The sequence below is a fragment of the Theropithecus gelada genome, chromosome 6, assembly GCF_003255815.1.
Source record: "Theropithecus gelada isolate Dixy chromosome 6, Tgel_1.0, whole genome shotgun sequence".
Taxonomy (NCBI): Eukaryota; Metazoa; Chordata; class Mammalia; order Primates; family Cercopithecidae; genus Theropithecus; species Theropithecus gelada.
The window spans coordinates 56318863-56333013 of NC_037673.1; the positions used below are offsets into that span (position 1 = coordinate 56318863).

At 36.3% G+C, this 14151-nt stretch overlaps 1 protein-coding gene across 11 annotated transcripts in view; it reads right to left on the minus strand.

Moving 5' to 3' along the window:
- Window positions 1-14151, minus strand: part of PDE4D (phosphodiesterase 4D) — a 1562006-nt gene that overhangs the window by 443632 nt on the left and 1104223 nt on the right. The window contains exon 3 of one of the 11 annotated variants that reach the window (XM_025387159.1): window positions 13251-13437. The exons of the other annotated variants lie outside the window; for them this stretch is intronic. Coding sequence (XP_025242944.1) covers window positions 13251-13375 — 125 coding nt within the window. The 5' untranslated portion in view covers window positions 13376-13437. The remainder of the gene's footprint in view (window positions 1-13250; window positions 13438-14151) is intronic. 11 annotated transcript variants of the gene reach the window in all.

Sequence of the window (14151 nt, forward strand, 5' to 3'; positions counted from 1 at the left end):
CATATATACATCTATTGTATATAATTCTGTGTGCACATATTGCATGTATGTACATATAATATATATATGAAGTATTTCACCCAAGAGATATTCCAGCTTTTCAGAATATTGTGTATGAAGTCTCAGCGCAATAGATAAACTATTCTACTTTACTCCTTTTTAATTTCTAGGTATTATTTTAATGTATTGACTGTATATCCTTTGTTAACAATTCTCTATAAAAGAAAACTTCAGCAAAAATTCTCTATAACTTTTCATTTATACATTATATATAGTATATATCATATTAAAATGTACAGAATGCTAAAGTACTGTATCTATAGATCATAGCAATGAGGTCCTCACACCGATAAGGCAAATAAAAAGGAACTTCTCTAGCCAAGAGCATTGGGGAAGAGATAAAGAAATCCATTACAAAGGACATTAAATGCATTTGAAACAGCCTCAATAAAATACCCAAGCTCCTGGGAAAATAATGTATCTAACGACTGATAAAATGGTTTTCAGAACTACTGAAAGGGAATAACACACAAATATCCATGTCTAGCCAAGCAAAACAACTGTACACCTATTGAACTTCCAGTAAGAAATTTTTGTTTAAAAAGAAAAAGGTATTTTACCTTTTTTTTTTTATATAAACCAACAACATAATGAAAAATGATAGAGCACTCAAGCTCATGGCTAACTTTCACTGTGTGGCCATAAACATACTTCTTTCCTGTGACAGGGTAATAGTACTATTTTTTGTTGGTTTCTTCTCTGTTCTCCTCTACGATTCCAAAATTATGTAGTTCTATCCACAGCCAACACATCTCTAACAATTATGCCAAATTTTGGTTGATTTTTGGCAATTGTACCACTTAAACATTCATATTTATTGCTGAGGATGTAATAGTAGGGCAGATTAGTATTGAATCATCTGTGTCTTGCTGTTAATATTTACTTTTTGTAAGCATTTGTTGGTTAATTCAGGATTCAATATCAAGGCTAATGATGATTTGATTTTTTAATTAAAAATTGATGACCAGTTTCAAAATGAGTGTCATTTTACAAAGCACTTGCCATATATACTACAATTCACCCAAGGTCTGAGTGATCTCAGTCATAAAATATTTAGAAATATATTTTGGACCTTTTGTAAATTATTTATCTTCTATTCAAGCTGCATTGAAAGGTCTGCACAATATAACATAGGGTGAAAGTAATGTTCTAAATTGGAAACAAACACACAAACAGAAAAAAAGAAATTGATTGTGACTTTAAAAAACATTAGGTATTGACTCTTAATTCTAAATCTAATCCACAATGTAGATGTATCCCCAAGAATCTTGGCTTGGCCATTTTCTGTGTTCACATCTCCAACCTCAACCTCTTTTTAATCATTGCTTGATATTTGTCTGCTTATCTTCATTGATTTGTCCTGCCAAATTCCCCAAATCAGTTTATCTATCAATACATCATTATCTTTGTTCTCAAACCTGTTGCTTGTTTTTTCCTCATTCCTATTTCTGTTAATTGTACAACTCATATGCCAGAAATCCAGGATTCATCATGGTGTCTTGGTATCATCATGGAAAGAGCATCCTTTTTTGTCGTACAAGTTTGCAAGACTTGTAAATCCTTCCACCACAATGTCTCTAGCAAACATTCCCTCCTATCTACTTTATTCCTAGCATGCACCATTCCATGTTAGGCCCTAATTACCTGCGCTTTTTGAAAAGCAAAAACAACAACAACAACAAAACCCTTTACTTTTCCTGATATATTTGCATTTAGCCATTGCAGAAACATAGAACTTAAAAGAATACAAAAGTTAACATTGTGATCCATCATCTTGTATTAGTTACCACCTTATTATCTGTAAAGCAAATGATTGCTATGAGTCCCCTCATTAGTCTCCTCAGTCTAGTCTTCTGGTATTCCAAGGTATGTCTTCACTGCTGTCACTTCATTCTTTCTTAAGCAAACCTATGATCATAGGACTCCTCTGTTCAAAATCTTTAATAGTTCGCCTTAGTTTAGAAAATATTCCTTTGCTTAATTTTCATGACCTAACAATACAATCTCATTCTCCTTTTTCAGTTTTATCTACTATCTCCATGACTGCCTCTCAAGTTCAACAAATTTTGACCACACTCAATTTTTTTGTATAAACGTTCACATATTTTCCTACATATATATCTTTGTGAGATTGTTCTCCCAGCCTGAAATACCCTTCATCCTCAACTCTGCATAACTGAATGCAAGCTGCAAGAATAAATGTCATTTTATCTACAAAGCATTCTCTGATATTCCCAGTTGGAAGTAAATTCTCCCTTCTCAGAGCTGCCCAAAATATTTTACTCCTACTCTCTCCATGGTACTTAACAGAACACAAAGGACAATATTTAGAGAACAGATGACTGGTGCTTGGGTCCCAACTCTAGGATTTACCTAACAATTTTTTTGTTTTTTTTTGTTTTTTTTTGAGACAGAGTCTTACTCTGTCTCCCAGGCTGGAGTGCAGTGGCACGATCTCAGCTCACTGCAGCCTTTGCCTCTCAGGTTCAACCAATTATCGTGCCTCAGACACCAGAGTAGCTGGGATTACAGGTGCATGCCAACACACCCGGCTTATTTTTATTTTTAGATTTTTAGTTAGTAGAGGTTTACCATGTTGGCCAGGCTGGTTTCAAACTCCTGGCCTCAAATGATCTGCCCGCCTCGGCCTCCCAGAGTGCTAGGATTATGGGTGTGAGTCACTCACTGCACCTGGCCACATTTAACTAACTTTATGGTCTTCAGCAAGACCTTTCAATCTGCTGGGTCTCAGTTTTCTTATCAGCTGATGTGATAGTCAAAAGAAACAATATATGACTATCTACTTTGCAAACTGCAAAGTGCTAGGTAATATGAGTTCATTCTCTGCCAGCCACTCTGTTTTTGGCACTGCCTCTCAGGAGAGTGCCTCATCCTCTTTCATGACCTTATTTGTAAGATCATCCCTGAATAGCCCAGCTGGTGGTAGGTGTTTGGTCTAATGTGCTCCTAGAGGACTGTTAAGGTCCTTATTTGGTTATAATTTATTTTTCTCTTTGAATTTTTTGCCTGAGCAGTTAGACTTTGATTTTTCGAAGGCTGAGAATTTTTCTTTCTCAGTTTTGCATTCCTAGCTGAAAACTTTGAAATCAGTTCCTATTCAGTAAACATTTGTGGCACAAGTGAATGTATGAGTGAATTAAATGAATGAATGAATGTACTGATATCTTAATGTTGTAGACAGTTATTTATGTTTAGTAATTATCATCTGTCTTTAGATTTTAAGCTCCATGAGGGCAGGTTCTTTGTATGATCAATGTTTGTATCCTTATAGTTCCATGTGCATTACATAAAATAAATACTTGCAGAAAGCTGAATAGAAAAGGGTAGCTGAGCTAGATGACATGGTAGGAGGCTCCTGTGCATAGAGCTTCCTGTACAACAGTTTTTTACCAATGTGCATGCAATCTTAACATCTGTTTAATTCACAAATGAGGCTAATATTTATTATTGACATTGAAGTTTCTTTTCAAATTGAATAAAAGAATGTCTGTAAACATAGATACATCTTTTGATGGTAGAGTAACACAAACTTCAGTGGAGTCATATGTTAGGTTATGTGGCAAGAATCTGACATAGTCACTTTTACCGTGGAGAATCCCTTGAATCACCCAAAGTAAGGCAAGATGTTCCCACTCGACAGTTCGCCAAAGGAACTGAGATGGGAACAGAGTGGTAGATTCACATCTCCTACCTTAATCACACTTACTAGTGAACATAGATCCATTGCATGTGGTGGCAAATGGGGTAACTGGAATTGCTCTATTGGAATTTTTATGTCTCCCTTGCTCTATCTCTCCCATTTTGCTTAGCACGTATATTTGAATTTGCATCGGTAAGTGCTTGGATGGTGAAACTGTACTGAATTGCTCTTTTACAGTATCAGTCAGGTTCTCCTCAGTCACAGTACATGTAAAATCTCCCAATAGCTTAGAAAGATTAATGGGTCTGTGTAAACCTCATTATCCCTTGAGTAACTTAATCCCAATGATCCCCATTGTAACCCAAATCCTAGTCTGACTTGGAGAACCCAGTGTGGTAAGTAAAAATGGCAATTTACCTTTAAAAACTGCCAGTGATGTTCAGGTTAACACTCATCTTCCTACTGTATTTTAAGGTGACTTTGAATATATACTGAAGTCAGAGACAACAGCAACCCGAGGGCTGGAATGTCCTGCTTCCACAGGACTCATCATACTGGATTCCCAGCATCTATCAGCCTTAGAATTCAAGTGGGTTTTTCCCCAGAGGGAAGACTTTGCTGACAAAATGAAACATCAGGCAGAAGCAAAATATCTTGCAAATCAAAATGGCCAAGAACTCCCTTGATAGCAGAGTATGAATCCTACCACAAGCAACAGAAGGAGAAAATTAGATTGTATCACTCTTGATGTCATAGCCACTGGATTATTAGCACAAGAAAAAAAAAAAAAAAAAACCAAGAAAAGAAAATGTAAACTTGAAGAGAACAAAGAGCTGCTGGTATTCACAGTGTTCTTGCTATATACATGATGGATTGCCATGGTAACACCAGTATCATATGAATCATCTTACATTGGATACCGGCATACACTGTTCAAAAATAACAGCACAAACAAGAGCACATATTTTCAGTCAGGGTAGCAGGGGGCAGGAGTGCTATTTAGGAAAACTGTTTACCTATCATAAGGGTGAGTTAAATAATTTATTATCACACAACTTACTCTGAGACCTCCGTATGCGTTACATGTGTGTTTGTGTATTTCTAACTTTTGCCTGAGTTAAAAATCAATGAATAAATGCCATATGCTTCAGTAATTCCCCATAGATTATGAGAAACTGAAGTTTATACATTTTGTGAGCTGGTTTATTGTGAATTCTCATACAATCACAAGCTTAGATTTCAAGAAATCTTCGGAGAAGTTTGAACATTTTGATCATGAAAATTAGGCAAATTCATTGTTTTTTGATTCAATGGTTGCTTAGAAAGAAACATCAGAGCAGTAGAATTTGTATGTTTATAATCGAGGTCAATTATAAAACAGAGTATGTTTTAGTGTAATTTACTAGTACTGCAGAAATGTTAATATTGCCATAGCAATGAAAACCAACCAACAAACACAAAGACCTTTGGGGTGGATTATATTAAAACCAGCAATGTGGAGATCACTTCAGAGGCTCTTACAGTAGTTCACATCAGTTGGCGATATTAATAAAGACAGAGTGGAAGGGACTGATAAAAGAACATTATAGGTAAAAGAAGACTTGATGATGACAGACAGTGTTAAGGTAAAGGAAGATGACTAAGGTGACTCCTATGTTTCTAGTTTAGATAACTGTAGTAATCAATCCAACCAAGAAATAGAAGAAAAAGACCAGATTGTAAGAGTAAGGTGATGAGTTCAATTTTGGCCATGAGAACAACTGAAATAATTTTCAAGCAGTTAGTACGAGTTTAAAGGGGAGGAGTGGTCAGAGCTTGAGATACACCTTTGGATGTTGCTGAAGTAACTTTTTTTAAATAAAAAACTCATTGCCTGCTAATGGAATGAATTTAATATGTTTCTCCAAAAGGGTACACATGTGTTTACCGTCTGATTACTTTTGTACTCTCAGTTGAAAAAAAATGAATTTTACAAGAATTTATTGAATATGTATTATGTACCAGGACCCAGACAAAGCACCAGACACATAATGGTTTAAAACATAGACTTCAGCCTTGTTTCCATGGTTCTATGATTGAATGTGGGAGGAAGCCCTTAGGCCAAAAAAATATGTAAATATGTAATTACAATTGTGAGAACTGCTCAAAAGGAGACAAGAGCCCAATAAGAGTACAAAAATAGGTACCTAACATAGTCTGAGCGTTTGGAGAATGCTTCCCTGGGGATGATGAGGCCTGAGGATGAGTAATAACATGCTCTGCTGAGAACCACATGAATGAAGCCCTGACCATCTTTTCAAATTCAATGCACATTCCATCTTGTCTGAGGAGCTCTTTATCTTTTCCTTAGACACCTGTAACATCCTTCTCATCAAATTTCTTCTCTTTGGGGCCCTACTCTCCATCACCACTAAACTATTTTCCTTCCCTGAGCAACCTTGTTAGGGCAATATGAAACACGACATTATAGGCCAAGTCCAAAGTCCTGACTATTGTTTCAAAGGCTGTTAGCAGATTGACTGTTCACCTTCTTTTTGCCTTTGAAAGGTGCCATCCTGGGCCTGAAATGCGTTGTCAGCATTCACCACTTCATTTACCACAGTTTACAAAGCAAGATAAAAGGTGATAACAGAAACTTTCCATTTGTAGTTCATCCATGTAATAATTTCCTTCGACATAAGAGCAAAGCCATGAAAAACTAAAAAGAAAGTTCCAAAGAATTATTAAGTAATTTAATGTCTCTTAATGGATATAGAAATGGGACCATCAAAAAAAGGTCATCAAGATTGTGTAGTGCCTTGTACTTTGCTGACAGTAAACATTCCAAGTACTCTAACAATTCTCATTCCACTCCTTTCGGCAAGTGAGAGGCTGCAGAGTTGGGTGATGGATAAATGCTGAACCGATTGCAGAAAAAGGTTAACATTTATGACAGTTTTTATTAAACTCTAGCAGTTGGGAATAGATTTGAAAACTGACCTTTTTCTTTTTTAAACTTCAGTTGGAAAATATTACCTATTGTTTATTTCAATGTTTTAAAAATCTCAATGATAAATAAGACACAAAGAATATGTTTTTAAATTCTATTGCCAATGAATAAATTAATAAATAATCACTTGTTTCTCTCCAAAATGAAATAAAGAATTATTGGATGAATTAGCATGTGAAAAAACAGTAGTCTCCCCTACTCATCTTCTCTAGTTTATTTTTGCCACTCTCCTCTCTGCCTCATTACACTTCAGACACCTTATCCTTTTAGTTTAACACATCAGGGCTTCATTCATGTGGCTCTCAGCAGAGCATGTTGTTACTCATCCTCAGGCCTCATCATCCCCAGGGACGCATTCTCCAAATGCTCAGACTATGTTAGGTACTTATTTTTATACTCTCATTGGGCCCTTGTTTCCTTTTGAGCAGTTCTCACAACTGTAATCACATATTTATGTATTTTGTAATTGTAATGAAATTGTCCCTGTATATTTATGTATTTTGTAATTGTAATGAAATTGTCCCTGTCAGGATTTCACACTGCTTCCTTCTGTTGGTGTAGGGATTCACTCTTTTCCATTCGAATTAATGCAGCATACCATTGCCAAATTATTTCTAAAACAACTCTTTCCATCATGCCACTTTTAAGGAGGAGGAAAGATAGAAAATATATAAATTAAGATTCATTATGATAATGAAGTAACAGACACATAAGAAAAGGAAAACAGCTAGTTAAGGAGGCACTTCCATTTTGAAATAGGAAATTACAAAAGGTCTTACAGGAAAGATCTGTGGAATGAGTGGGGATTCATCACAAAATGAGGAGAGAACAGAATTCTAGGCAAAAAATAGGTATAGTTAGTAGTTACTTATACCTAAAATATATAGTATACATGGGTGACAAGGGCAGTTTACAAGGATGGAGAGACACAGAAGGGAATAGATCATGTGTTTTAGAATTTAACCTTTTTCTTTTGGGGGGGGGGTAGCCACTGAAAAGCTAGTGGTATAAGCATGGAAGCATCACGATGGCATTTCAGAAAGTGGATCTGTGGATGACAGTCAGGAAGAGGATGTTGATAGAACAGAGAGACCAGTTATAAAGTTAGCAGTTTTCAGGCAAGTTAACATGAGGGTTGGACCCAAGATGGTAGTAGTGGAGATGGCATCAAATGGTGAGGTGAAGGAGGAAGAATGCACTTGCAACTGGGTAGTGGTAGAGCGGTTAGACTGAGGGAGAGGAAGCATTTAGGAGGACTTCCAGGTCTGGGCCATAATGAAAAAGGACATGGGAGATGGGGAAGGTCCCTGGGTAACTTTTGTTTCAAATCTATTGAGTTCGGCAGCTCTATATAGAGAAGAAAATGGGGAACTGGAGGTATACATTCAAGTTAGAATTAGAACAAATTCTGAGGATAATTTGAAGTTTTGTTTAAAGTGAAAGGAAGGGCCTCTCATCAAAGAAAGCAGTCCCTTTGTTTTCAAAGTTTTTCCTTCATAAAATGTGTTCTTTGCTGTATTAGTCTGTTCTCATGCTGCTATGAAAAATACTCAAGACTGGGTAATTTATATAGAAAAGATGTTTAATTGACTCACAGTTCTTCATGGCTGGTAAGGCCTCTGGAAACTTACAATCATGGTGGAAAGCAAAGGGGAAGAAAGGCACCTTCTTCACAGGGCAGCAGGAAGGAGAAAGAGCGTCAGCAGGGGAAATGCCAGACGCTTACAAAACCATCAGATTTCATGTGTACTCACTCACTATCACGAGAGCAGCATGGGGACTGCCCCCATGATTCAATTACCTGACACTGGGTCCCTCCCAGGACATGTGGAGATTAAGGGAACTAAAATTAAAGATGAGATTTGGTTGGGGACACAGCCAAAGCATATCATTTGCTATTAGGATGAGCTGGTTATGATGAAAACACACATGTAGTCACACATTCACAATCAATGGGTTCATGCATGTAGGCAAGAGTTCAGCAGAGCTTCATAGACCAGGTCAACAGGATGGTCGCTTAGTATATGTAAGTGTATGTGTAATTTTGCCTAATATCTTCACCACAACTTGAAAAGCATATCTCAATGTTTATTACCTAGTCTGGAGCTACAATAATGTAATTGATCATTTATTCAGCTATCTTTAATGAAGTCTTAGTAATCTCCCTATTGAAAGAATAATAAGCCCTGAAAATGCAGTAAAGCCACATTAATTCAGACAAATCAGAAGACAGGATGGTTTGAATTACTGAATGCTTTATATTATTTTAAAAGTGTGGCAGTTGTCCATTTTTAACCAGGCAAGAAAGTGTTATCTTATGGTTACCACAAGAAAGGTAAAAGAAAGTATTTTCATGAATACCTAAAAAATATCAATTGTCTAGATATAAATAAAGGTCTTAAAAAAGCTCTGAAGTTCTCCCTGATTTAATTGATTCACATAAGGTTTTTTCCACCTTAGCACTACTGACATTTCGGGTCAAATAATTCTTTGTTGTGAGACGCTGTCCTGTATATTATGGGAGATTTAACATCCCTATTCTTTACCTGCTTGAAATGATCAGCTACTTCCCATTTATTACAATAAAAAAAGTCCCTGGACATTGCCAAATGTCCCCTGCATGGGAGGTGGAGGGTAGAATTGCCCCAGTTGAAAATCACTATGGCCCTCAATAATAATTTTAATACCTCCACTCCTCTTCTGATCTCAGGGATAATACGGAGAGCAAGTCTACCTAAAGGATTTAGAAAAACAGAGGCGAGAGAGTATACCAGAACAGCTGCATCACCAGCAAGAGGGAGCACAGAGCAGGCAGCAAGGGAAGGACTCTCACCAGCACCCCGCCACCCACCCCTACCCCCACCCCCACCACCGCCAGCAATGGTGTCAAGCTACCGAAATGCAGGAAAGAAGGTGGCTGGGGGAGGTACAACATGACACCTGGCTGTGAAAAGTAGTGCTCAAGCTCACTTGCTTTCCATCGCCTTGGGGTGCCAGTGGCTACTGTCTCACCACATTCACTGCTACTACTTTTTATTTTCCATTTTGATAAAAAATTGTGACTTTACATTATAGCAAGACAAACAGAATTGGGGCTTATATGTCACAAGTTTTATAACTGATTTTATGAAATTTTGTGCTTCTATCACATTTCTTACATTTTCTTACAGTTGCACTATTGTTTCCCTCTAGGAAATTCCCCTCTGCCACCTCCCACAGTGACTTTTTCTCCTCGTTTCCACAACTTGAAGCTATATTCACACACACACACACACACATACACACACACACTACATATATACGAATATATACTTTTATGAATACAGAAGCGAATTATTTCAGGTTCTCCTTTGCTGACCTGGTAATGACAAAATGCATGATCCCCAACAACTGAAGCCAGTAATCCAAAGTCAGTGCTACATGAAGTTTCTACAGGGAAACAAGGAAAGGGAATTTAATTGATCCAAAAGAATAACAGAAGCAAAAATCTTGCCAAAGACTCCATACTGTGGCATACAGGGATGTGATTTTATACACACACACACACACACACCCCTATGTCAAAATAAGTAACATGCATTTTCTAATCATTTATTTATTAAACAAACATTTATTATTTAACCTGTTCTGGGCTCTATGCCGGACACTGGGGAAGTAACAACAACCAAGATGTGATCCACTCACTCAAAAGCTTTATAGTCCAACTGGGTGAGGATGGGTTAGAAGAGCCAGATTAAATCTGATTTTTAAATCCAATTTTTAAATCTCTGTATGAAGGGCCACGCATGATGGCTCATACCTGTAATCCCAGCACTTTGGGAGGCCAAGGCAGGAGGGTCGTTTGAGGCCAAGTGTTGAGAAGAGCCTGGGCAACATAGCAAGACCCAGTCTCTATAAACAATTAAAAAAAAAAAAATAGCCTGTCATAGTGACCTCAACTACTTGGTAAGCTGAAGTGGATCACTTGAGTCCAGGAGTTCTAGGCTGCCCTGATCTATGATTGCTACTGCCTTCCAGTCTGGCCAACAGAGAGAGACCCTATCTCAAAAAATAAAGAAAAAAAAAGAAATTGCTATATTAAAATTGAGACATAAAAGCTTCATAAAATTGAAAGAAAATTATATTTCTTACACAAGAAAAAGTGGAACAATAGAATTTACAGAGGCTACCAAAAATTAAAAGGAAAACATTTTTAAATCGCAAATATAAAAAGTAATTATAATCACAGATGGTAGGGTTGTCATTCTCTGCAATGCTGAGTTTACTTAAGATTTAGTAGTGTTAACTGCTTTCTTAATGTCTTCATTGCTGCTCTTGAAATTAAAATTGAGAGCGATTAAATGACCATGTTGTCATGTGTCTAATCTAACTGATTTTCCAATAATTTGGAAATTATTTCCCTGTGTTTCAAGAAAAACATGCTGTTCTTTCAAGAAGTCATTATTTTATAAGGATATACTTAGCTTTAAATTGAGCTATATTTTGCACTTACGGATTTGATTTCCTACTTCATTTTCCCTATGGATTTTAGTGAAAAGCCAACTTTTTTTTGTCACCACAATCTCTGCTTCTTTGTGTAGGCTGAAATATCAACTCATAGCTACTCTTCTTTAGATGTCTTTCCCTCCCTCCCTTCCATCCTTCCTTCCTCAGATTTTTTTAGTAATTAGAAAACATTTTTCTTTCTGCCAAAAACCACAACCAAGATGATATGAAAATAAACATAAATATGCTACTTTAGATAAATCTTAGTCGCAGCAAGCATTCTGAAAATGAACCATTCAAATTTTAGGTAGATTTTAGTGAATCTAAGATGATAACCTACCATTCCAAGTGTATTGTTTTCTCAACAGATTCAAAAAAAGTTGAGGTTTTAAAATGTACAACTTAAAAAAATGAGTAACAGAATAAAAAGACAACCTCTGTGATTTGGATGTTCTTCCATTCATTCATCCACCCCTCTATTGTTTTCATTACATGTTTGTTGTCATATTTATCCTTTCGTAGAATGAAAGCTCCAGAAGTAATGATTTAAGGCAACTTTTTATATAAAATTTATTTAATGGATTTACTAGCCATAGAAAAGCAATGTATTCTACAGAAAGAAAAGTTGATCTGGTATTTTTACAAATCCCAAGATCTATACAATTAAATACTAATTATTGTAAAATGCCTTTCAAATATATTTTCTTGTAAAATATACTGTAATGCCGAAATTTAAATGCCCATATACCTAAATAGGTATATGTCTGAAATTTTCTGGGTCTATGCATATACACAATATGGATAAAAACATAATTTGACTGACTTGTACAAAATGTTGATTACCTTTAAGCAGAAAAATTAAGGTAACATGAACAGGGACGTCAGATATCCATGTGGATTTTGCAACTTGTATGGGTTTGTAGTATCCTCCCACGAATTAAAGAAGGGAATGAGGAAACCGACAGCAACTGAGCCATGTTGGGTGTCTTAGGACACATTTTTCTGAATATTTTAAAACAGTTGCTTGGTGCTGCTAGACTGTCATAAAGTCAAATGATGATAGAGCTGGACAGAAAAGCCTTGATACTCTGGAGGAAAGAATAAAATATTGTCTCTCACAAAAATCAAAAACCTTTCTGAAGGTTCAGAAACATTTTAATCACTTAAACATCCCTTCATGTTTATAATAAGGTGAAATCTGGCAAAATGCATGCTTTGTGAGTTTGTGTAGATATAATTAGAAAAAGAAAAGTAGAAGAGTAAGATAGTAGTGACAGTTTCCAAGTAAAATACATTGCTTTTAGAATTGTGGATTTTCATTATGAGGATTCATAAAATTAGGGAGAAATGGAATTTTCACAGAGAGAATGGAATACCTTTATAAATGCTTCTGAAGTTCATTGTTAATTGCTGAATAAAATGACATTGTATAAAATCAAAATTGAGGGGTGACTTTTGGACATATTAGTTAACTATATCATCACTATTCCAATACTACATAAAAATGGTGGGGTGGGGGTAGAACACAGATCTAAAATGACAACTTTTTTATAGGAAAAATATATAACCCTGTTCTGCCCTCCCTAGTGACTACAGGAAAACAAATGGTTTTGTAGAACTATAATGCATTTATTGCATTAATGTGTTATAATGCATTAAGGAATGTCACATATAGATTATGAGTTACAGGGCATCTGGTATAAATAGCCATATAGCCATCAATAAATATATCCATTATTTGGCTAAATCCTTTGGCTAAATCCTCTTTCAAATTCTCATCATGGGTGATTCTGATGGCAATACAAGCACTGACAAGCTCTCAAATTCTTAAAATCTACAAACCTTGAAACCAGATCAGCTTTTGCTAAATGGCTAAACTAAGAATATTTCCAGCTTTCCTCTCTGGTTAATTTTTTTCCCAACTATCCAGTGTATTGAATAAAAACTGACTTCTCACCCTGACCCTCCCAGCTCAGCAGACGTCCAAAGCAGTTACCAAAGGGCAACAAAACACATTTTCACTGACAAACAACTAGAGGAAAGGAAAGCAGTTACCGTCTCCTCTGTGGCTTAATATCAATTGGCATGTTGATTGCGTATGGTGATCCATGAACATAAGCGCTTCGGAATCTAGCCACCTTCCCCAGAGTTAGGTACTCACAGCTGCTTGGCAGACTCATTATATCCAAAAGGCAAGAAGTAAAAGCAAATCTGAGTAGTCAGACCAGCATTCCTGGGAAGGCTGGAAAGAACATGTCAGATAATGGATTTCAGACATATGCCGCTCACTGGTTGCCCGGTGCTTCTTTGCTTCAAAAGTAAATACGTGTTTCTCGGAGGCTAAATGTACTATCTTGTTTTTTGTTCATTCTGTTCATGGATACAGGAAGCTTGTTGCTTATTTCTAACCAGGCTCATGCTCTGACCAGTTATTGGCTGAGCAGATGAAGTAGAAATTCTGTAGCTCCACAAAAGCCTATTTCCACTCAGACCAAACCTCTGAGTAGGCAGCAAGGTTTTATCCATTTTTGTCTAATGTCGAAAAGAACGTCAACTTAACGTAATAGTAGTTTGGTAATCAGAATTATTTACCTGTAAACAAAGCATGCATATCTGATAGGAAGGAAATAATTATTTGCTATATTTTCAAAGAGGGAATCTTGTTCACTAAACTGTTACAGATACTTAGAAAATGAGATGGGCACATGGAAATGTTATGGGCGGTTTTCCAATTCTCTGGTCAAAAAATTGTGGGTTCTTATTCATAAATTACTATTCACAATTGAACTGAACTTAGCCTCTCAGGAACATAAAAACGGTAAGCAAATGTCTTTATTCACTAAAACGTTGATGATGATACAGATTTTTTTCCTCTTTTAAAACACTGTTTGAGAAATGCAGCTTCTACCTGCTCTTTGAACAAAGATCTACGGAAAAATTGATAGTGAATGTTACT